This window comes from Saimiri boliviensis, chromosome 12 (assembly GCF_048565385.1).
Source record: "Saimiri boliviensis isolate mSaiBol1 chromosome 12, mSaiBol1.pri, whole genome shotgun sequence".
In the NCBI taxonomy this organism is placed as follows: domain Eukaryota; kingdom Metazoa; phylum Chordata; class Mammalia; order Primates; family Cebidae; genus Saimiri; species Saimiri boliviensis.
The window spans coordinates 72665780-72691166 of record NC_133460.1 but is presented as its reverse complement, the minus strand read 5'-3'; the positions used below and the strand labels follow the sequence as shown (position 1 = coordinate 72691166).

The window sequence follows — 25387 nt, the reverse complement described above, 5'->3', positions numbered from 1 at the left end:
ACAAAATATTAACAAATTGAATCCAGCAGTATATAAAAAAATTATACAACATGCCAAAATGAGATTTATCTTGAAAATGCAAAGATCAATATTCAAAAGATCCCATCATATTACTAGAGTAGAGAAGAAAAGCTACATAATTATGTCACTTGATGCAGAAAAAGCATTAACAGGCTGGGCTTAGTGGCTCATGCCTGTAATCCCAGAACTTTAGGAGACTAAGGTGGGCAGATCACCTGAGGTCAGGAGTTTGAGAATAGCCTGGCTAACATGGTGAAACCCTGTTTCTACTAAAAATACAAAAATTAGCCAGGTGTGGTGGCATATGGCTGCAGTCCCAGCTACTTGGGTGGGTGAAGCAGGAGAATAGCTTGAACCTGGGAGGTGGAGGTTGCAGTGAGCCAAGATCGAGCCATTGCACTCTAGCCTGGGTGACAGAGCGAAACACCATCTCAAAAAAAAAGTAAAAGTATTTGACAGACTTCAACATCCATTCAGATTAAAAAAAAAAAATTCTCAGTAGATGAGGGTAGAAGGGGATTTCCACAACCTCATAAAGGTCATGTACAACAAAAACAACATCTAATATCATATTACATGTGGCGAAAGATTGAATACTACCCCTTAGGTCAGGAACAAGGTAAGAATGTCTCAGTCACCATTGCTATTTGACATTATATTAGAATTTTATTCAGTGTAATAAGGCAGGAAGATAACAGACTTATAGATAGGGAAGGAAGAAATAAAAATGTCTCTATTTGCAGATGACATGATTGTTTCCATAGAAAACCAAAGAAGTGATTTTTTAAAACTCCTAGAACTGAGTTTAGTAGGGTCACAGTACAAAAAGTAAACACATACACAAAATTTTACATCCATATACCACCAATGAATAATTGGAAACCAATATTTTTAAACAATACCACTTATGATAGCTCCCAAAATATTGAAGTACTAAGTACATTTTTTTTTCCTATTTCTCAATTAACAAGTGTATGCACCTAATAAATAAGGTACAAATTTAACAGAACATTAATAGGATATGTATGTTGAAAACTGCAAAACATTAATGAAAGAAATCAAAGAAGATCTAACTATAAATAAAAGGGGAGATATACTATGTTCAGAACTGGAAGAATACCAGGTACTCAGGAATCCGAGGAAGCGAAAGTACTTGAGCCCAAGAATTCTGGGCTGTAGTTTGCTCTGCTGCTTGGGTGTTGGCACTAAGTTTGGCATCATTATGGTGATCTCCTAGGAGTGGGGTACTCCAGGAGGAGTGAACCAGCCCATGTAGGAAAGGGAGCAGGTCAAAATTCCCATGCTGATCAGTGGCAGGATCATGCCTGTGAATAGCCACTGCACTCCAGCCCAGGTAACAGAGCAAGATTCCATCTCTGGAAGGAAGGAAAACTGAAGACTCAACCCATCAAACTAATGTATAGTTTAATTCAATTCCACTAAATAGCCCAATTCACAAAAGAAATTTTTTAAAATATAGCAAGCTGATGCTAAATTACTTTTAATGATAAACTTTTTTATAAACTATAATTTTATAATTTAAAATTTTAAAATATAGCAAGCTGATTCTAAAATAAAGAAATTTAAAATAATTAGAAAAGTCAAAATAAGTTTGAAAAAGAAAAATAAGGTTGAAGAATCAAACTACCTGATTTTAAGCTGCACTATAAAGCTAGATTAATCAACACAGTCTAGTATTGGTGAAAGGATAGACACTTAAGATCAATGGAACAGAAACCTAGAAACAGTTCCACACAAACACAGCCCACTGCAGCCATGTTTTCTGTTGTTGTTTGTTTTCTGAGATAGGATCTCACTCTGTTGCCCAGGCTGGAGTACAGTGGTACAATCATGGCCCTCCACAGCCTCAAACTCCTAGGCTCAAGTGATTATCTCACCTCAGCTTCCCAAGTAGCTGGGACTACATGCATGGGCAAACATAGGCTGATAATTCTTTTTTAATTTGTTGTAGAGATGAGTGGGGCCGGTGGGGGGGGGATCTTGCTATGTTGCCTGGGATGGGGGTGCTGAGGTAGGAGGATCGCTTGAGCCTGGGAGGTGGAGGCTGCAGTGATTACTGTAACTGTACTCCAGCCTGGGCAAGAGGGCGAGACCCTGTCTCAAAAAAAAAAAAAAAAAAAAAAAGAAGCCATAACAATCTATGTAACAAAAATTTTGGGAACAAGGCATAATGCATACAAATATAGGATCTGGAATTAGATAGCTGAGATCTAATCCATACTTTAGCACTTACTATTTAACTTTGAACAGGTTACTTAACTTCTCTGTGCCTCAGTTCCCTTATCTGAGGATAATTATAGTACTTACTACACAGATTTGTTATGAGGATTACATGAGTTGATATGTGTAAAGCACCTAAAACAGTAGCTGGCATATACTAAACACTAAAATGTTGGTTAAATAAAATGCACCAGGTTCTTAACCACTTGTCAGTCACATTAACTTATGGGTATGCCATATGACATTATAACTGATTAAATAGCCAAATCATATTTGCTGTATCATAAGGAATTTAACATTTATTGGAACATACAATACAAATTAAATTGTAAGGCTCTGTACTTGAGTCTCTCCCTCAAAATTGTGACTGGTACAGCATGGAGGACCCAAACTCTAGTGAAGAAGAGTAGGCTTTATGAACAAAAAAATCAATAGGTATCAAAAGGGTGGTTACTAGCAAAAGGAAGCTAGTTTGATCTTAAATTGTGATGATAAATCTATAGTATCTACATGGGTCACACCACTCTTGAAGCAAATATTCCATTCTAGTTTCACACTTAATTTGATTACATCATCTGTGCAGCCTCACTGGCAAGAATAAAAATCATGGATAAAAGTTCTAGGGGAAAATATTTAGGCTCAGTTAAAAGAGGAAGTAGCACTGAAAGGTTCTCTGAACATGGAATGACAACTGGAGCAGTCAGTGAACCCTGTGTCACCAGAATGTTTAGATAAGTTCAATAACCACTTGATGGGATGATTATGACAACAAACAGAGTTATTTCTCAAATGCTTATTGTGTCTGTCCTAGTTCCTTTACAGAGTTTATATCCAATCTTCTCCCCAACTCTATAATGCAGACACTATTCCTATTTTATAGATGAGAAAACCAAGGCTAAGCAAGATTAAATAAATTGCCCAAAATGTGCAATCATTAAGTGATAAAGCTGTGATTTAAACCAGGACCTCTAATTCCACAGCAAACATTCTTTCTACAATCCAAACTACCTTTGGTTGAAGACTCAATAACATTCAGTGTTCCTTTTAATGAGGAGAGTCTGTGATTTGTTGAAATTATATCTTCCTAGATACAGATCTAGATCTTCCTACCCATTTCTATCCACTGGAACAGCTGTCTTTCTTAAGAAAAAAAGAGGCACGTGCCTTATCATTCTTAAGTTTGAGGTTGGTTTGTTACTTCTATGAGAGAAGTGTTACAAGCCAACATACTACTTACGGTTTAATAGACAATGAAATTAACAATAAATTGGATCATGCTGAATAGGTATGGAGTTTCTTATTCTTGAATTTACTTTCTAGAGAGTGGTATTAAAAAAAAAGAGCTAAAATGTTATTTTTCTTGATAAAAGTAGTAAATGAAAATATAAATAGAGATAAATCTATGTCCTTACCACTCTACTCTTTCCCCTTGGCTAATTCTCAATTAAACACGATTCATTCAGCACTATAAGACAGGGAAAAAATATAACATGATTCACGAGAATCTATGTGAGTGTTTCAGAATTTGTTACAGTAATCTCTCACCAACTGAGAGTGGGGATAATTACATTCCTAAAAGGTGCCATGTTAGGTAAAACCTCCATTGGCAAATTCAAGAAAATAGGGAATTTGTAAGACAATAAAGCAATACAGTTGGTAATAAAGCAGAAAAGAATCTTCTCCTTCAGTTGTTCATGAGCTCATATTCTGAAAAATCATCATTGCTGTGAAAGACAGAATTTATTGATACTATCCATACTTCAGCTTTTGATCTGGCCCTTATTATACTGCTATTTCATGCTGCTTGCCTTTGCTTTCTCACTGGTATCACATTTGCAAGCCTTGGCAACATTCTTAGTGATCAGCTAATCCTTCCATAGATGAAGGGCATGATTTGTTTTTAGGCCCAGTGTCCTACTGTTATTCCCCACTCATTGTATGTGGAGGGTTGAGGGTGGAGGCAACATTTGACCCTTTCTTTCATAAGATATTTCTCTGCAGTATGTGACGCTGTTTGATAGCCTTTCACCCACAGTAGAACTTCTTTCAAGATTGCAGTCAATTTTCTCAAAAACTGTCACTGCTTTATCAACTAAGTTGACGTCATATTCTAAACCCTTCGTTATTTCAACAATGTTCCCAGTACCTTAACCAGGTGTAGATTCTATCTCAAGGAACCAATTTCTTTGCTCATTCATAAGAAGTAACTCATTTGTTCAAGTTTTATCAGGATATGGCAGCAATTCAGTCATATCTTCAGGATCTACTTCTATTTTAGTTATCTTGCTATTAATATCACATCTGCAGTGACTTCTCCAAGAATCCACCACTAGTCTTGAACTCCTAGAAATTATGTAGGAGGTTTGGAACCAACTTCTTCCAAACACTTGTTAATATTATGAATGTTCTCAGTGGCATTTAGAATGGTGATTCCTTCCCAGAAGGTTCTCAGTTAACTTTCCCCAGATCCCACATCAGCGGAATCACTATCTATGGTAGCTATAGCCTTATAAAATATCTTTCTCAAATAATAAGACTTCAAAGTTAAAATTACTGTTTAATCCATGGACTGCAGAATGGATGATGTGTTAGTAGGCATGTAAACAACGTTCTGCTGTACATCTCCATCAGAGCTCTTGAGTGACCAGGTGCATTGTCAATGAGCAGTAACATTTTGAAATGAATCATTTTTTTTTTTTCTGAACAGTAGGTCTCAATAATGAACTTAAAATATTCAGCAAACCGGCTGGGTGCAGTGGCTCAGGCCTATAATCCCAGCATTTTGGAAAGCCAAGGTGGGCAGATCACAAGGTCAGGAGATAGAGACCATCCTGGCCAAGATGGTGAAACCCTGTCTCTACTAAAAATACAAAAATCTGCTTGGCGTGGTGGCACATGCCTGTAATACCAACTACTCAGGAGGCTGAGGCAGGAGAATCGCTTGAACTAAGGAGTCGGAGGTTGCAAAGTGAGCCGAGATTGTGCCACTGCACTCCAGCCTGGTGACAGAGCAAGACTCTATCTCCAAACAAACAAACAAATAAACAAAAATATATTCGGTAATAAAACAAAAATAAAAACAAACTCTCTCTCTATATATATATTCCCCCCCTCCCCCAGCAAACCATGCTGTAAACAGATGTGCTGTCATCCCAGCTTTGTTGGTCCATTTATAAAGCACAGGAAGAGTAGACATAGCATAACTCTGAGGGCCCTAGGATTCTCAGAATGACCAATGAGCATTGGTTTCAACTTAAAGATACCAGTTGTATTAGCTCCTAACAAGAGAATCAGCCTGTTTTTGAAGCTTTAAAGCCAGGCATTGCCTTTTCCTCGCTAGCTCAGATGGCATTTTCTTCCAATAAAAGGCTGTTTTGTCTACATTGAATATCTGTGTTTAGTGTAGACACCTTCATCAATGATCTTAGCTAGGTCTTCTGGGTAACTTCCTGCAGCTTCTCCATTAGCACTTGCTGCTTCACTTTGCACTTAACATGTTATGAAGAAAGCTTCCTTCCTTAAACCTCATGAACTAACCTCTGCTAGCTTCAAATTCTTTTTCTGCAGCTTTTTTGCCTCTCTTAACCCTCACAGAATTGAAGGCCTTACTCTGAATTAGGCTATAGGAATGTGGTTGGTTAGATCTTCTACCCAGATCATCTAAAACTTTCTCCATGTCAGTCATGAGGCTGTTTTTGCTTTCTTATCGTGCATATTCACTGAAGTAGCACTTTGAATTTCCTTTAAAAACTATTCTAGGCCAGGCACAGTTGCTGATACCTGTAATACCAGCATTTTGGGAAGCGAATACAGGACGATTGCTTAAGGCCAGGAGTTTGAGACCAGCCTGGGCAACAAAGTGAGACCCCATCTCTATAAAAAAAAAAAAAATTAGCCAGGTTCAGTGGTGTGAGCCTGTAGCCCCAGCTACTTGGGAGGCTGAGGTGGAAGGACTGCTTGAGCCTGGAAGTTTGAGGCTGCAGTGAGGTATGATAATGCCACTGCCCTCAAGCCTGGGCAACAGAGTGAGACCCTGTCTCTTAAAAACAACAAACAAACAAACAAAGACCACCTTTCCTTTGCATTCACCACTTGGCTAACTGTCTGACTCAAGAGGCCTGGTTTTTGGTCTATTTCAGCTTTCAACATACCTTTTTTCATTAAGCTTAATCATTTCTAGTTTTTGATTTAAAGTGAGATATGTAAAACTCTTCCTTTCACTTAAAATATTTAAAGGCCACTGTAGGTTATTAATTGGCCTAATTTCAATATTGTTGTGTCTCGGGTAATAGCAAGGCCTGAGGAGATGGATAGGGACAGGAGAATGACTAAAGTAAAGCAACCTGAATACAACATTTATTAATTTCAGTGCCTCATATGGCTGTGATCTGTGGTGTCCAGAATAATTACAATAGTAACATCAAAGACCCAGTGATCACAGATCACCATAACAGTTATAATTTAAAAGTCGGAAATATTGCAGGAATTACCAAATGAAACACAGAGCACACAAAGTGAGTACATGCTGTTGGAAAAATGGCACTGACACACTGGCTTGATGCAGGGTTGCCACAAACCTTCAATTTGCAAAAATTATAATATTTGCAAGCACAATAAAGGGACATATAATAAAATGAGGTATGCCTGTATTTTCATTTCAGAGAAGAAACCCAGAAAAGCTACCTGACATGTGACAGGTCACAGAGCTGGAACCTCATTGAATACTGTTATAATTTAGAATTTCTCAAATATGGTATAAATACTGAAATACAATTTTATTAAATTATTAAGTAATGTTAAATATTTAATAATATTTAACATGACATCATATAAATAGCATCATATTTAATAAGGGTAAATAACAGTATATTAAATACTGAATAAAACAGCCATAATCTACATCCTGCATGCTTCAAACTACTTTAGCAGAGACTGTATTTCTTCTTTACCTACGTGGCACTCTATGCTTGATAACTTTCATGTGTTGGGTTCAGAAACAGATTTTGGGAATCATCATTAAAATAAAGTGTCATGGACCCCATCTTACTGTAGAATGAGGAGGAAATGGGGTACCCCTAGAGAAACTTTGAGTTGTCTTCTCTTTTTGGCCTGTGTGTGTTCAGGTGATTGATTTCACTGAAGAAATATGACTAGTCATTAGAACAAGACAAAACATAATCAGTGTATTTTATGGCTTTAGACACCATTCATTTAAGCTCTTTTATCTGTTTATTTCCAAGAGTCCCAAGGAAGGGGTGAGAGAGGGACAGAAGAGGTTTAGATACTAGCCTGTGAGGACACTATAATGACCACCTATGGAAAGCTAGTTTCTGTAACATAAGTAGAATAAAGTAATGGAGGGACTATAACGTGGAAGGTGGCACACAGTCCAGCCAGAGGTTTAAGAATATCTGGACAGAATTCTAAAGCTGCTTTTAGCCGGCTAAGAATTATTAGCATCTTTTCAGCTGTTTACAAGAAAACATGATGCAGGAGTCAGTCTTTTTGTCTACTCTCCTTTACTCTCCCCTTTTCTGATCCCTTATTAACCTGAGAACCCAGAAGACACAAAGAAATGGGTGGAGGCATACCTCTGGCACTGAGCCTTACTTGGGTATTCAAAGGTTTCAGAATGGTGCTGGTATTTCAGATGAATAAGCAGCAGGCTAGAAAGCAGAAAGGCTTGTGAAAATCTATGAGGTATACCATTTTGAAGTTGAATTACTGCAAATTTAGTGTACTTAATTTGTTTCCTGTACTTCTGTAAAACAAGTTACAGGTTTTTTCTTCCCTTCCCACTTGGTGGTGGTGGTGGTGGTTGTTGGTTTTCTGGTTCCAGAAACAATGACAATAAAAGGGTCAGAAGGGAGATTTTTAACATCAGCTTGCCAGTGAACTACTGCTGGGCCCCTCTAGGTGAAAGAAAGCCTAGTAGGTATTTCATCCGTAAACACCTAAAGTCAGCCAGCTTTGCCCTGGCCTTTGGAAGAAGTGCATTCAGTGTCTGGAGAGGATATATCATTTATTTTGCTCCATAAAGCTCCCTCAACTTTGGGAATGTTTCTACAAATTGCTCATAGTAAAAAAAATTTTTGTAATGTGTTGTACCTGGCTGGGCATGGTGGCTACTGCCTGTAATCCCAGTGTTTTGGGGTAATTTCTATGAATTGCCCATGGTAAAACTAAAATAAGAAAAAAAATATGTTCTACTTGGCTGGGCATGGTGGCTCCTGCCTGTAATCCCAGTACTTTGGGAGGCCAAGGTGGCAGGATTGCTTAAGTGCAGAGGTCTGAGGCTGCAGTGAGCTACAATCCAGTCACAGCACTACAATCTGGGCAATAGAGTGAGACCCTGTCTCTAAAAATTAAAAAAAAAGTGTTATGCTCAAATGAATTAAATTTTATACGTAGAATAACAGGTCTGATGCAATGGTTGCCCCTGAGGTTAATAGGAAGGTTATGATCTGCAGAGAAAAGATAAGGCATGCAAAGTATTGGTTTCTCAAATCTCAAGGCTGTTTCAGCATCTCACTTTCATCTACTAAATTAATTTGTCTTGTGCAAAATCCACTCAGCAATCTAAGTAAAAAACAGTAAACAAAAAACCAAGGAATGAAATACAAGGTAAACCTCTAACTTAAAAAAAAAAATCAACAGCTATATGAGGACTTGCATTTTTATAAGATGCTTTGATCTTTAGAAATTCATAAAAGCAAGGATTGTATACTCAATAAATGGTTGTTACTTGACAGATGGGAATAACAGCCAATATTAATGATGGTCTTCAGTGAACTGAGAAATATCCACACAGTTATTTTCATGGATCGATAAATATGTTAAAGTTAATTATCTTTGGGTCGTAAGGATGAAATCTTACAGGCTTTATATAACTATCATAAATGTTTTATAGACTACTGATCAGTAAGACTCAGCCGGAGGGGTGTGTTAAGAATGGGAATGTGAGAACCAAGAGGTCAGCGAGACAGAGGCACAGCCTCTTCACAAGTCAGAGAAGTTAAACATTTCAGACAAGATGTCATGGTTGAAAACTGGAGAGGTAAAGTCCTCATGCAAACGCAGAGGAGATATGAAAGGATCATTGTCCTTATAGAATCAAGAAAATGAGAGAATATCACCTCATCATGTAATGAAAATGTCATCTGGGCTATTATACCAGCATGTTTACTGAGCACTTGTTAAGTGCCAGGCATTGAGTTCAGCACTTTACATGTATTGTCTCATTTAATTCTTAATGCAAGTCCATGGCATTTGTACTGTTATTGTTCCCACATTAAATATAAGGAAACGGAGGCTTGAGAGCATAAATAAGTTGTCCAAAGTAACTGAGTTAGTAAACAGCAGATCTTAAATTCAAACCCAGGTCTGTATAGTCCATGCTCTTATACACTATAACAAGACTGTAACAAGACTCCCCCTGACTGGACTAGTTTCTAATGGACACATCAGGATAGGGTAATCATATAATTATGATCAGTAAAATGATTTGAATTTTATGTCATACCTTTGGACCACTTGTCCTTCCTACTACCCCCTCCCTTTTTTTTCCTCTTTAGTCAGGTTAAATCTATACCTCTCCTATGTCCTAGGCATCCTTTTTTCTCTCTAGTCAGGTTAAAATCTTGTTAAGCCTTTCCTATGTCCTAGGCACCCTCTTTTTTCAAGATGCTAATATCTTAGAGCAGAATAAACACTTCAACTATAATTCTGTGACCTGAGTACTATGGCAGTGCTAAGCAAAGTGAATTATGGGAACCAACCAAATGGACACAGAGTTTAGTGTACTTGTGCTTAGAAGATAAAAGATCTCCAATTATTCTTGTTCATTTTAATCTCACATATGCTTCAAGGTTATCAGTTATTCTGGCTTTTAGGGAAATGGGTGGGAGGAGGAAGGTTTTACACAATCTTAATTTTTAAAATATTAAGTACCAGTACCTATTATTTTCTAAACACTTTCAAGGGCATCTTCCTAGAATCAGGTAAATGAGAGCAGGCAAGTGACCTACTTAGAGCAAAAATTGCTCTGGGTTATAAAGGATGGGAAGCCAAGTGCATCCTGAAAACCACAGCATCTGGTCTTGTTTTATGCTTCATCTATCAATCTGTTGTTACAGGAATCAAGAATTAACGTTTCAACTACTATTTCTTCTATTTTAACCAATGCATTTCTATCTTTGTTATTCTTACCCAATCTTTCCCACGCCTCCCCATTTAAGAAACCATAGGCAGGAGCATTATGAAGGTACCAATTTAATTGTAGGGAGATCACTCTTGCATTTACACCTTAAAACTTCTGCTAATGAGGCTACATAGTAAGGTTAGACATCTGAAGCAATCTGGCTTTGCTCAATCCTGACTTTTCACAGACAGTATCATTTAAACAGTACTGTACTAAAGTTAAATAAAATATTGTAGATTGTAAGTAAATTTCCAAGTTCTAGAAAACATTTTTTGGTATAAGTTTTTAAAAAGTATACTTGGCAATACTGCTTGAGAAAAGGGTTATGTAGAAATGCAGATTGTGGATTAGTATTATCCTGATAACACAATAAAATTATATATAACTTTTTAAAATGTAAACTCCTTTAAAATTATGTGTAAAGTTTAAAAACATAAAAGCATGGAAAGTAGATTTACAACAATATGTTCTTTGAACTTTGCCCTTGTCTTTTTTTTTTCTCTCTTTTACAGGATGGAGCTATCAATTTATCTTTCCACTTCTTCTAATCTTTTGAAACTTTAAATTTCCATTATTTTTTCCTTGTTTCTTATTATTTCTTATTTTTATTTTTTATTTTAGCTTTTTTTCATTTTTGTAAGTTTATGGGTACATACTAGGTATATATAGCTATAGGGTACATGATGTATGTTGATACAGGCATACAATGTGTAATAATCACATCAGGGTAAATGAGGTATCTATTACCTCAAGCATTTGTCATTTCTTTGTGTTATAAACATTCCAATTACACTCTTTTAGTTATTTAAAACTTCACAATAAATTATTCTTTACTGTAGTCACCTTGTTGTGTTATCAAGTACTAGACCTTATTTATTCTATCTAACTATATTTTTGTACCCATTACCATTCTCACTTCCCTCCTATCCCCCACCACTATTCTTCCCAGCCTCTGGTAACCATCATTCTACTCTCAATCTCCATGAGTTCAACTGTTTTAATTTTTAGCTCCCACAAATGAGAATATGCAAAGTTTGTTTTTCTGTGCTTGGATTATTTCACTTAACATAATGTTCTATAGTTCTGTCCCTGTTGTTGCAAATGAAAGAATCTCATTTTTTTAAATGGCTGAATAGTGCTCCATTGTGTTCTATATTATTCTTTCTAGTGGAGCTTCAAGTACTGCTTCAGGTATAGCTTCATATTCTTGCTTTACTTTTCTTTCTCCACCCATTCTACTTAATTTACCTTATCAAAATAACAGTTCATATGATTCAGAAGACATGATTTTAAAAATTAAAAAAATAATAATTGAAATTATCCTTTTATGATATTTTTAAGAAACCAAGGTTACCAAGTGACTTACACTGGCATAATTTGGAAGGTTTTTCCTTTTAAAGGGTTCTATCCTGAATCTCATCACGAGGCTTCCTTGCCTTGATTTCTTGATGTATTCCTGTTGGGTTAATGGTTTAGATGACCAGACAGGCCTTTTAGGCTGAGGTGGTAGAGATTTTTGCAAAAATACATCTACAGTCTTCATTCATTAGGGCAGAGTTTCTCAAAATGTGGTCCAAACCTACCTATATCCCAAACATCAGCTCAGATGTTTGTTTACTGATTTATTGATAGACTTAAAGAATAGAAATTTATTTCTCCCAGTTCTGGACACTGGGAAGTCCAATATCCTGGCACATGTTGTGTCTGGTACCCTTCCTGGCTTTCAGATGGACACTTTCTTGCATTCTCACATGGCAGAGAGCTCAAATGCTTATTTTAAAATGTAGATTTCTAGGCCAAAACCTAGAGCAGCTGAATGCGAGTCTCTGAAGAGTGGGAGCCAGGAATCTGCATTTTGCCAAGTTGTCCAAGTTAATCTACATACAATGAAATTTGAGAACATCTTTTTTTTTTTTTTTTTTTTTTTTTTTGAGATGGAGTCTTACTCTGTCACCCAGGCTGGAGTTTAGTGGTGCGATCACAGCTCACCACAACCTCCGCCTCTCAGATTCAAGCAATTCTCCTGCCTCAGCCTTCTGAGTAGCTGGGATTACAGGCTCGTGCCACCATGCCTGGCTAAGTTTTGTATTATTTTTAGTAGAGACAAATTTCACCCTGTTGGTCAGGCTAGATTTGAACTTCTGACCTCAGGTGATCCACCCACCTCGGCTTCCCAAAGTGCTAGGACTACAGGCGTGAGCCACCGCACCCAGTGGAGAACACCTAATCTAAGAAATCCTCTCCTCCTATCAGGTATCTAATGCATTAACCTTGGTTGCAGCACAACCTAGCCATGCTCCATTTAATAACAAAAATGGAAAATTCAGTATCATGGGGGAGAAATGCTATAACTATTTTAAGAGGTATTGATACACAAAACACATACAAACCCCAAAAACTTTCTACAACAAAGTAATAATGATTTTTACTATCTTCATTCTAGCAAAGAGCAAAGGCCTAGAAAGTCCACAATCTGCTCTAATTTTCTGATTAATATTATATATAATGAATTATTCACTGAGCCCCTACAGTGGGCCAAATATGGTATTTTGTGTTGCCAGAGATTATATAAAGCTATCCTGGAATGAAAAGCATATGTTCGCTCTGCTCTATTCTGGAAGAACCTCATTGATTTGGTGATTGCTGAAAATGAAGGTGTTTGGTATGTGGAGAGGCAGTTACTTTTATGACTTAGGCCCAGACATGAAATGTTTCTTAAGGGTTTGCCAAATGAAAACGTTAGGTCCAAAACATATAGATGCAGGCGTTTGGTTTATAGCTGAACCACTGGAAAGGGAATGAAGTGTAGCACTTTTTGAGCTTGTAGACTCTTTATGGTCAACCTTGATGACTTTATTCAACCGTTTCCTTTCCTGTGCAATCATCCCTCAGGTATTAGGCAGATGAACTGAGACTAGATGTAACTATATTGGGAACTCCATTTCATTGCAGGGTTCATTTAGGATGTCTTTAATAGAGTGACTCATGATTTGCCTGAGACTTTCTCAGGCAGTCTTATATACCAGCAAACCTTTTAATCTCATGCAAACTGAAACTGGGTAGGCTGGTCACCCTGGTCGTTAGAGGAGGGCAGGAACTGAAACTGGGTAGGCTGGTCACCCTGGTCGTTAGAGAAGGGCAGGTGAGGCTCTTAGTTGAACAAATTTCACTCAGTAAATGAATGAAAATCAATTACCCTCTTTAATCTCTCAGCTCATTTTCCTTACCAGTGGATATAATTATCCTATTGGGGCACAAAACCTGTTTCTTTCCTTTGGTGACTCCTCCCTTTTAGCCCTGTCAAACCATGTGCCCATGAGCCTCCCAAGCAATTATTCAGCTTGGGATCATCCAGGGACTCAGTGGAAAGTCCCTTGAAAGACTGCTGAGCACTGACAGCCTCTGTTTTGTTTTTTGTTTTTTTGTTGTTGTTGATGTTGTTTGTTTTTAATGGACATTGTCCTGGTCTCATAATCTTCCTGTTCTTCTCAAAGGTCTATCTGTCTAAATAATTAGTCTAGTAATCCCAAACCTAGCTTCACATCAATTTCTTAAAAAATTAGGAATGTAGGCATGCACATATATAAAGCCTTAAAGATTAAAAAGGCATAGGTGTAAAACATGAATTACTTAAAATATTAAATTCCATTCTGATTCCTGTCCATGAACTCAATCACAGTTTCTCAACATTCATGCATTCCCATCATCCCATCCTTTAAAGCCTTGTGATTTTGGCATTTCATGGTATTACCTTCAACTAGATTTTAAAGTTTAGCTGGCATTAAACTACTATCTCAAGAGAAAATGTAAAGTACAAGGTTTGAATTAGACAGATCTATGTTCCAATGAAATTGTTGCCATTTATTTCCTAAGTGTATGAACTTAGAAAACTTTCTCTAAGCTCTAAGCTTTAAAATTTGCCCATTCGTAAAAACAGAAAATAATGGCATTTTAGAGGATTTGGGGGGAGAAATTTAGATTATGCATGTAAAGCAAATAGCAGCATATTGCCCCACTTCTATTAGACATTCACTAGGTATTATCTTCACCACATTATTACAAGTTTGTAACTAGTAACATTCGTTAACAATCAGGAATCAAAATTATTATTATTGAGACAGGAGCTTGCTCTGTTGCCCAAGCTGGAGTGGAGTGGCTTGATCACTGTTCACTGCAGCCCTGATCTCCTGGGCTCAAGCGATTCTCCCACCTCAGCCTCCCAAGTAGCTGGGACTACAGATATGTGCTACCAAATTCAGCTAATTTTTTATTTTATTTTATTTTATTTTGTAGAGACAAACTCTCATTATGTTGTCCAGGCTGGTCTCGAATTCCTGACCTCAAGTAATCCTCCTGCCTCAGCCTCCCAAAGTGTTGGGATTTACAGGCGTGAGCCACCGTGCTGGCCAAGCTGCAGAATTTTTTAGCCATCAAAGATAATGCCTCAAGCAGAAAGGCACAAACTGCCTTCCTGGGGAACACAGGGAGAACTCTAATTACATCATAGTCTCACCGACTTTATCTGAAGGAAGTGATGCTTCGTATACCTCCAGAGTGTCTAATGTCATCTGGCCCCCTGGCAGGCTGTATAATCAAGAGGCGCTGGCTTTCAGGTTTGCTCCCTTGGGACCTCTTGTGTCACGTCATTCGTTCTGGAAAGGGAAAGGGTTTGTAAAAGAAAAAGAGAAATCACCAAAATGCAAAACCTGTTACCAGATGCCCTATTAACGTCCCAACTACCCGGCCTGCCGGCGGGGGCTGCTAAATTTTTTCGCGCAAAGATTGTCAGGCGCCACCCCTAGGTGCTTACCAGAGATGCAAGAAGAGCGTTGAGCTCACCCCAGAACTGAAAGGGAGATGCGGGGCGGGGGCGGGGTGGTTAGGGGTTGGAGTGAGGGGTGAGGGTGGCCATGAGCTTTTGCGTTTCGGCTACAATACAGACACAGAGACACAGCGTGAGGGTTTGCACAGTGGTGAGAAAGATTTTCTTTGCAGGGTACGCGGAGCATTCCTGCACTGTCAAGAAGGCTGCCCTATTTGTCAGGGTTGTGTCCGGAGCCCGCGAGAAGCGCAAGGACTTTTTGTGATAAGCGCTTTCCCAAATTTAGTCTCTGTTAAATTCAGAGCCTTAGCGAATGCTGCTCGCAGACACTCTGGCTTCGCAGAAAGTCGCCGTCCAGCCAGTAGCAGGTCGGTGCGCGAATAGACTCTGGCTCAAGGCCCCAGACCGTTTCTAAAGCTGGGAGCACGCCCCTCTTAGCGGGAGGCCGAGGGTCGCGCATGCTCCGTGCGAGGGGGTGGGCCGCGGCTCCTACCGGAAGCGTTCTCTCCCAGGCTGCATTTCCTTCCTGTGCGAGGCCGGCTCAGGGCACTTGCTCCCGCTGATTCTGCTCCTGGGTGAGTAGCGGGTTCCCGCGGGGCCTCGTGGGATGGGTGTCGTAGCCTGCTGAAGTCCTTTAAGGATCGGCTGAGACCTGGAAGCCCCCGGAGGAAAGGTCACCCCGGCTTTCTCCCACGTCCCACCTCAGTGCCGCCCCCCAGCGCCCCGCAGCCCTTAATATCGAGCGGATTAACCTCCAAGGGCGTCCTGGGCCTCGCCTTGGCGTCCGGCCCGGCCTGGGCCCTTAGGGTCTGCTTAGTTCTTCCTCAAGACTCGAGCCATTCCCCAGGGAATCTTTGTAGGCATTCTGGTCACTGTGGGGGTTTTGGGTCGTCCCGGAAGACTTCAGAACCAGGCGAACTTAGACGAAGGCGGCTGGAATGAACCAGGTCTGATTGTCGCACAGGCGCCGCCACCACCTTGTGCAAAATCGAAGGTGGTTCTTCAGAGCTGGGCACGCCTTCACAGAAGATATGTTAATAATATCCTGCCCTCTTTGTGAACATTGGCAGGCCTTCATTGTCATAGGCTGTATTCGTAGGGCCTTTATGTCTGCAAAACTGGGACTTTCGAGTTTGAGAACCCCTTTGAAATACTGCAATGAATTAGGAGAGAAATACTACAGTGAATGTTATGCTATGAATGCTATACATGTTAATAAATTGCTCATAGATAGTACGCTTTCAGAGTTCTCCACTCTGAAATGGAGAACCAAAAATGAAACGACCTGATGCCATATTTGCCTAACAGATAACTCTAGATTACAGTGTTTTGGGATGTTTCTTAGTTGCATACAGCACTATTATCGTATATATACTTATTTGAGTATTCATTTTGTTGAACCTAATGTTTATACAGAATTGAAATACATTCCCTGCTGTTGTATGCACATGCAGGTTTTCTTTATGTTCGCAGTAATGGTATTGCTGTTGTAACAGCTTTACATTGCAGGTATATATCAATACCAAATGAAAGATACTTGAGTGTGAAATAAAGTATATACAGTTACAGTCTACAAAACAAGCTTCAGTCTCATTGAAGTATTTTTGAAGTAATTTTAAAAGATGGACTACTGTTTTACAGGTGGCCTTAGTAGACCTGTCTTCACTGTACTACATCAATCATTTCAGAATTGGGAAAGATATAAACAGGTTTTGCGTCTTGACCTTTTATAGGATTAAAAGTTGTTATTATCTTGATAACTGAGATGTGCTCATAACAGCCCTGATTTCTTCATGTAGTTCAATGAATATCGAGAGATGACAGTTTTATCACTACCAACTCTAAACAAATGAAAACATTTTACTGGAGTGCCACCACTTTTCATAGATCAAGTTAATAAAACCCTTATCCTGTCTAAGTTATTTTCGTCTATGAATCATCCCCACATAGTGATATAACACATTTCAACTGCATTTTTAACTTTGTGGACTAAACGCTAGAAAAGTCAGTTTTTTACTTCTTTGAGAAGTTAAACATTGTATAACCCATTTTTTGGAATCCATGCTGATGGAAAATAGCACACTTTGATTTGTTACATGAGAGATTTCAGTAAGGTACCTTCTCCTTTTTGGCTTCTTTTGCTTTCTTTATAATTAATATAATAGTCGGGCCATGTGTTCTTTGAGTAAAGTGGTGCTATCTTAACGATTATTGTGTATGCAGTATAGTGGGCATCATAGATGTTCAGCAAGTGCTAATTGAAGGAATTAAGTCATTTAACATTCCCTAGGCCAAAGTTTCTTTCTTCAAAATGAAGGCTTTCAATTATTTAGTTGTTAAGTTTAAATTAAATATAATTATTGTGAAGTTAATGGCTCCTAGTCATGGAGAAATGTGGAACTTTAACTTTCTGAAATCCTTTAGAAGCCTGGCAGTGAATCTGCTGGAATGATTGAATGGGAGGTTTTCTTCAGTTGCAATTTATTTGTTGAACAGATAATTTTTGAATAGCCTCTGTTTTGTGTGTGGCCATTATAAAGGTCTGTTTTTTGTGTGACAATTATAAATGTAGATAAGATACATATCTTGTTTATAAGGATTTAAACTGTAGTTGAATAGATATCTCAAAAGCTGAATAAGGATTAAAAGCAAGACATTTCTTAAGATAGTGTAATAGGGCAAAATGAATACTGTAGAAGATTCATGTGATTCAAAAGGCTTCATGGAGCAGATAAAGTTGATTTTTGAAGTTTGGATAGAATTTGACTAACCCTGGATGAATGAGGGTAAAGGGCCCATGCAGGGTACCAGACAGATGTGCTGAAGGGAAAATATATGTGGGATTTTCAGATGCTAGTGACTCTAGCTCTTAAGCATCCCTTTGAAAAGGGGTAAAAGATAAAGTGCTTAAAATTGACTCAGCTAGATTCTAGATTAGGATAGTTTTGAATGCTTGGGAATCCTGGAAAGGGAATACTTGGGAGTCTTGATTTAAGGCAGGGAGTGTATATCCTTGAGTGGAGGTGAAGTCTATAAAAGGAAATAAAAAAATGTTGGAGCTATTCTAGAGGAAGGAAGGTGAAGAGGCTCTTTAGTAGTAGTAAGAAGAGAATTTTAGAGCTGGAACGACCGTGGATATTAATCTGTGCAGTTTACTTTCATCTGTTGCTGAGCCCTACACATTCTTTTTTTTTTCATGTTTATGTGAGTGAAAATATATATTTTCTTTTTCTTATATATCTCGTAGCATTCAGCACACTCCTGTGCTGAGAGTATAATGGCATTATTTGAAGCTAAGATCCTATCTCCCCAAGTATTACAGTCGTATCATCCCTAGCTAGCTTATTCTTCCAGGTGGTTATTGCCATTGACAGAGGAGTGTATGTCTCCTGTAAGCCTAGCTTTGATGTAGCTGTTCAGGGATATATGTAAAAGTAGGCACATTTGCCTCATTTTTTTCTCTTTAGCTTGGGTGAGTGCTGTATTCTTGTAGTGGTTGTCTCTGTTCACGATTTTTCTAAATTGCTTCCTACTTAGCTGGGTTGTTGGGAGCAATAGCATGACTCAAAAAATTTAATGCCACTTATCAATTGAGAAAATGGCATGTTTACATTTAAGCAGGCCTTGAAAACCTTTAAAAGTTGGTATGAGGAAAAAGTGAGTCAGTTTACAATTTGAATTTCACTCAAAAACTACCTGGTGTATGTTACACTTAATAGAAGTTCTTACAATCGCATTAGTATTGTTGGGCTGCCTTTCTTCAGTTGGATTAGTGTTATAATTGATACTTTCCTAGACTCTGAAATAGTTCCTTAAAGCTATTTGAGTAAATACCTTAAGATATTTACTGTATTTTTCAAATACAATGATTAATTCTACTACTAAATAAATCTTAGTTTCTAGTCTACTTCAGTTTGTAAGAGGAGCTTTAAATGCGTTTGTTTATTTAACATTTAAAAATCCATTTCTCCTTAAAATGAAACACTTTAAAGGTAGGTAATATTTTAATTTGACTAGAAGTTAGTTTTTCTTGATTAGTTTAAGCTACTTTGTTAGTCTCCCAATTTTAATAAGTATAGTTATTACCTAGTGACATTTCTGTTTGTTTTTTAAGGTTAACAATCAAGATGGTACATGCTGAAGCCTTTTCTCGTCCTTTGAGTCGGAATGAAGTTGTTGGTTTAATTTTCCGTTTGACAATATTTGGTGCAGTAACATACTTTACTATCAAATGGATGGTAGATGCAATTGATCCGACCAGAAAGCAAAAAGTAGAAGCTCAGAAACAGGTATGATTGAAATGTTTGAAGATCATTTTTCTTGTGGTTAGCAAATATTTCTCCTCCAAACTAAAAATTTGGTAGAGTTAATAAATTAATGAAAAATTCTGTAAGACCCACATGAAAGTGTATTGGTACCAATAGTTAATTTTATTACTCTTAGAAAGTACTAGTTTATTATGACATTATTTCAAGTCATTTTTTACTATATAAGCAACTTATAAGAAGAAGAAAAATGAATAATAAAAATATAATATTTTGTTGTGAGCATCTTCATTAGAATATTTTGTCAGGTTTAAATGTAGGATCTAGGTAAAAATTTTTAGGCCAAACCAAAATATTTACCTTCAGTAGTGATAATGCCTTTTGCTGTGTATGACATTTGAAATGTGGAAAATACTGACACACTCTCAGTCTAAAACCTATAAGCTAATTAAAATCTAATTAATGGATTGCTCTAAAAGTTGTTGCTTATTAATATAAGCTCTAGTTTTTAACTTTTCACCTACTGCCTCTTGTGGTCATTTTCTTTTTAAGATGATATATTTCGTTTCTATTTGCCATCAAAAAATGTTAAGACTCTTAACAAATTTTTGGAGTCTTAACAAATTTTTTGTGCTGTTAGGTGGCTTTTCCCTTCTGGCTCCTTTTTGTTTTTGTTTTTTAATAATAGCGAAAACATTTATATCTTAGTGAGTATCTTATGATATAATTTGTATTATATTAACTGAATAAGATAGTCATGGATTTTTAGATCTGTCTTGGGAGTTGTGACTGATTTATTCAATAAACATTTATTAAGTTCCTAGCAACTGCTTGGTACCAAAGAAAAAATATTAATCTTGTTCTTTCAAAATGCTATAGGCTAGTGTGGGAAATACGGTTGTAAATAAATGACTGTTTTACAATGTTATGTGTAGCCTTTAAGTCAGTAAAAAGTGAAAACCACAAGTTTATAAACACTGCCGTAAGTATATATCTGAAAGACACTTTGGATAATTCTGAACTTATTCCCTGAATTTGATTATAAAATAGTTGACTCAAGTTCTAGATTATATTATCAGCCCATTTCTAAGTCTCTAGGAAGTCTGACTGGGGTAGATTAAAAAAAAAAAAAAAAAAGGCAAAACAAAACAAAAAACCTAATTTAAGTATATCTGTTTGTCAACTGAAGTATAGGTTTTTTTCTTTCTCCCATCTGAATCATGAAAGTCAGTTTAAGTCTGAGGTCAGAATATTACAAGTTGCATTGTTTTAGCATTTTAAAAAGCAGAGGTGTGACTTTTAAAGAAAATTTTGTCTTTTTATTCCCCTTGGCTTTTAGAAAGCTAAATATAGTTGCTAAGTACTACATGAATAGACCATCATATTAAGCCTTCATTGAAAATTATGTGTATAGTATTATTCTAAATATCAGGTATATGAAGTATTAGATACTATGTCCTTCATAGTGCCCATGATAGGGAGACAAGACTTGTTTATGATAATATCAATTATAATAAGTAGCATATGCTAGTTGCTTATTGAATAGTGTGGACAGAAACTGCGGCTTTTAGAGAAAATAGTAGTCAACATGATTGAGGCAGTTGAAGATGGCTTCATGAAAGAGCTTGGCCTCGAGGATAGGTAAGGACAGTTTAAAATAGAATGCACTATTTTTTCCTTCCTCGGTCCTTTTTTTTGTTGTTGGGTGGACTGAGGCTGATAAAAAATACACAGCATTTTAGAAGTCCATCATCAACCAAGAAGGAGGCATACTTATTGCTTCTAGTGTTATCTGATTACACAGTAATTTACCAGTGTTTAAAACACTCAGGAAGAAATGGGATTTGCTTGGCCAAGGGCTGTAGCTTCTTAGTTACCCTTCGTCCTCTCTTCCCTGCATCTCTGGCCAGCTATTAAACATGATATTGTTTAATAGTCAATAGCACTTTGGGAAACCAAGGCAGGCAGATCACTTGAAGTTGGGAGTTTGAGATCAGTCTGGCCAACATGGTGAAACCCCATCTCTAATAAAAATACAAAACATTAGCCGGTGAGTTGGCACTTGCCCAGCTACTTGGGAGGTTGAGGAATGAGAATCACTTGAACCCAGGGCGTGGAGGTTGTAGTAAGCCAAGATCACACCACTGCACTCTAGCCTGAGCAACAGAGAGAGACTTCGTCTCAAAAAATAAATAAATAAATGGGCTGGGTACAGTGGCTCACACCTGTAAGTCTAGCACTTTGGGAGGCCAAAGTAGGTGAATCATAAGGTCAGGAGTTCAAGACCTGGCCAAGATGGTGAAACCCCCTCTCTACTAAAAATGCAAAAATTAGTCGGGGATAGGTGGCTGGCCCCTGTAATCCCAGCTACTCAGGAGGCTGAGGCAGTGAATTGCTTGAACCCGGGAGGCAGAGGTTGCACTGAGCTGATATCGAGCCACTGCATTCCAGCCTGGGCAAGAGAGCGAGACTTCATCTACATAATACATACATATATACATACATACACATACATACATACATACATACATAAGCTGTTGACCAATTGAGGACTTCCGTAGGCAGTCTTAACCCATTAAATGTATTTGAATGGGTGGCTGATATGCAAAGCAATGTTTTAAGGATAATTTACCTTATAGTAATATGTAGAAGGAATAGGAGTCAAGAGGGACTAGAAGCGAGAACTGCTGGTGATAGACAACAGCAGTTCTGGCAAAGACCTAGAATAAGAGGATGGCAAAAGGAATGAAATGAGTGGAACAGACTAACACAAATGAATGTAGGAAGCACTTTGTGATTATATGGGAAAAGAAAAAGGACATCTTAAAAATGAATCAAAGATTTGACTGGATACCTCAAAGACTCATAGTATCTTTTATAGAGGTTTGGAAACTGGTAGGTAGGGCAAATTTATGAGAAGATGACATTAGGTAACAGCCTTTTCCCAAAACAAACCTTACTGCCTGTGTACTAGAAAACCTAAAGCCACAAGATTAGAACTTATGGTGATCTTACTAAATTCACGATGTAGCTATTTTTATTAAATATCAGTGTCTTATTTATTAGAAATTACACAAGCAAAGATCATTCTGTTTGGGGCTGGGTTTATAGTTTTAATCCCTATGCCAAATTTTGACACCTTATAATATTTGTCAGGTATAAGTATGAATTGCTTGATTAATAAATGCAAACAGAAATGTATGTTGGCAATTCTTAAGACATTTCTGATATTACTTTACCAATAATTTTAAAGCTAGTTTATTTAATAAATATTTACTTAAGTTACATAAACTCGAAAAAGCATTTGACTAGTCTTCTCTTCAAGCACTTTTATTTTCTTAAGCCAATTAGAGCTTTTTGATATATTTTCAGTAGTGAAACATTGTGTACACAACACAAATACATAGATATATTAGACATACTGATAGAAGTACTTATTACAGATTCACAAAAACCGTTATTTTCCTGTCTTAGACTTTCAAATTCTTGATAACCTTTTCTACTACCCTAGGCAATTGTCAGCTAAATAGCCTTTAATTTGCATGTAGGAAACAACTCAGATGCAAATCAAATAGCAAAATTTACACCATAAAGTATGGAGAGAAAAAATGTAGTGTGCTAGAGGGAAATTCAAATGGATTTAGTAGCCATAAAGCTATGGAAATTATAAAGGCCTTTTAAACACACACATGTGCACACATGCACACACACACACACACACACACACACGCAGAGAGAAAGATCCTATAGCTTTTACTTCAGAACTTTAGCCATGAGATAAATACAAATTCACTGGCTTGCAAAATAAATAAGTAAATAAATAAAATTACCTGTTAGATCCAAACTGATTTTTAGCTTAGGAGAAAAATAACAGAAGATTTAAAGCAGGCAGAAAAGAAAGACAGAAAAAGAGAACATAGGAACTCTGTAGTTTGCAGTTCGACCTTAGGGCTCTTTTTCCTTAATGCAAATGTGCACAAAGACCATGTTACTTCCATTTTATATAAACTCTGGCAAGTAGAGGTGCCATAAAACCTCCAGAGTGCTTAAAAGGGGATCATTCTCCTTGTTTTCTCCTCATGCTTTTTTTTTTTTTTTTTTTTTTTTTTTTGAGACAGAGTTTCACTCTTGTTACCCAGGCTGGAGTGCAATGGCGCGGTCTCGGCTCACCGCAACCTCCGCCTCCTGGGTTCAGGCAGTTCTCCCGCCTCAGCCTTCTGAGTAGCTGGGATTACAGGCACGGGCCACCATGCCCAGCTAATTTTTGAATTTTTAGTAGAGACGGGGTTTCACCGTGTTGACCAGGATGGTCTCGATCTCTTGACCTCGTGATCCACCCGCCTCGGCCTCCTAAAGTGCTGGGATTACAGGCTTGAGCCACAGCGCCCGGCCGTTGTCTCCTCATTCTTAGATTGTTTCCCACCTTTTCTTAAAAGGAGGAACTGAGCTGTGGCCTATGGTTTTTGTGTGTGGATTGATGTGTGCTATTTTTGGGCGGGACTCCACAGTGTGTCACCACTGAGTTGTTTCCACCCTCTTAGTGTCTCAGGTTCTCTCTCCAGAGGTCCATGACCTCTGAGAGAGCTTAAAACATGGGGTGATCAGGCCTTATCTGCATTTCCTAGACAAGCCTTTTTTAAAATTAATTTATGTTGGGAATTTTCTTGTAAGGCCATTGCACATTGAGGGAGGTTAACCCCCTATCCACTCCAACTAGGCCCCTGGTCACCCAGGGGTGCCTTTTGGCTGGGAGGAGCAAAAAAGCCTTTCTCTTTAGAGCTGGGAAAACACTGTCTCTCATTTACCTGTGAAAACAGCAGTACAGTTTCACATGCAATTGCAGACAGAAAAGCCAAATCAAGATTAATTTTGGGAGAAAAAGCAATAGAGAAGACCCTTTAGAATGCATCTCTGAAGCAGAATCAGGATCCTTAAACAGCAACTTCCTGGGAGAAAAAAAAAAAAGCCAAGACTACTTCCTGTAAGCTGTGCAGCCACCCATAACTTTGTAGCTCGTGTTCACCATTGCACACACCAAGGTCACATCCTTTCACGGTACAGGGTAATCTCTGGTACCCCCAAGCCAAAGAGGTCAGGTCATACAATACAGGAAAACAGAGATTTAGACCTAAGAAGAATCTGCCCATGACTCTGGAAACTCCGCAAAGAAAGCAGAACACTCCAAAAGGGGTGAGTGGCGCCTTTGTTCTCAATTCTTTAAATGGGTTCAAGTCATTATAAACCTCTAGATTTTTTAGTACTGCAGATAGCAAAGGGGGAAGGAGGTATAGGATGGAAGAAAAGTAAACTAAAGAACATCTTTTTTTTTTTAAGACAGTAAGCAAACACAGAAATCAAGCCATGGATTTTTGCTTTTGTTTTTTTTTTCTTTCCCTTTTGCAGCTGTGAGGAATTTTAGCCAACTTAGAGAGGCTTTGTTACCCATAATTTGGAATTCTTACTCGGGTTTGACCAAGTCGAGTTTGTCAAATCCGATGGGAGAAAGACCAGAACTAGCAACAACAACCCAAACAGTATGATCACTGACAGCTTAATGGTAGGGAGAAATTAAGACCAGCTAGTTGTTAAACTTTATCCAGGATAAAACCCCAGTTCAGCTACTTACTTAGGGGTAGGTATCAGGCTGAAGACTGCTCTCTACCATCCTGGAAGCAGGAAAAATGTCGAACTTATCTTCCCTGCTGAGAGTGAGCGCAAACTCCGTGAACAAGTTACCTGCCTTCCATCATCATGGAAGCAGGAAATCTTGCCATCCTTGTTGGAAGCAAGTACAACTCCAAAAAAAGGGAGTTGTATAGCGAAATAAACTGTAGGTCT

At 37.9% G+C, this 25387-nt stretch overlaps 1 protein-coding gene and 1 long non-coding RNA gene across 7 annotated transcripts in view; one reads left to right on the top strand and one right to left on the bottom strand.

Annotated features, from left to right (window-relative positions):
- Positions 1-16108, bottom strand: part of LOC141580618 (uncharacterized) — a 41548-nt gene extending 25440 nt beyond the window's left edge. The window contains exons 1-3 of the long non-coding RNA XR_012512876.1: positions 16037-16108; positions 15778-15936; positions 14976-15114 (exon numbers count right to left, since the gene is read on the bottom strand). This is a non-coding gene — a long non-coding RNA (uncharacterized LOC141580618). The remainder of the gene's footprint in view (positions 1-14975; positions 15115-15777; positions 15937-16036) is intronic.
- The window catches only part of ATAD1 (ATPase family AAA domain containing 1), a 53925-nt gene continuing 44307 nt past the window's right edge, over positions 15770-25387 (top strand). For 3 of the 6 annotated variants that reach the window (XR_012512875.1, XM_003922437.4, XM_039465254.2), the window contains exons 1-2: positions 15780-15859; positions 19399-19573. Coding sequence is in view for 5 of the 6 variants with exons in the window: in XM_003922437.4 (XP_003922486.1) it covers positions 19412-19573 (162 nt within the window). In the remaining variant the exon portion in view is untranslated. Of the gene's footprint in view, positions 15860-16143; positions 16232-19398; positions 19574-25387 lie in introns of those variants that run through there. The other 3 variants (XM_010333301.3, XM_010333300.3, XM_074382536.1) reach the window with 2 other exon arrangements.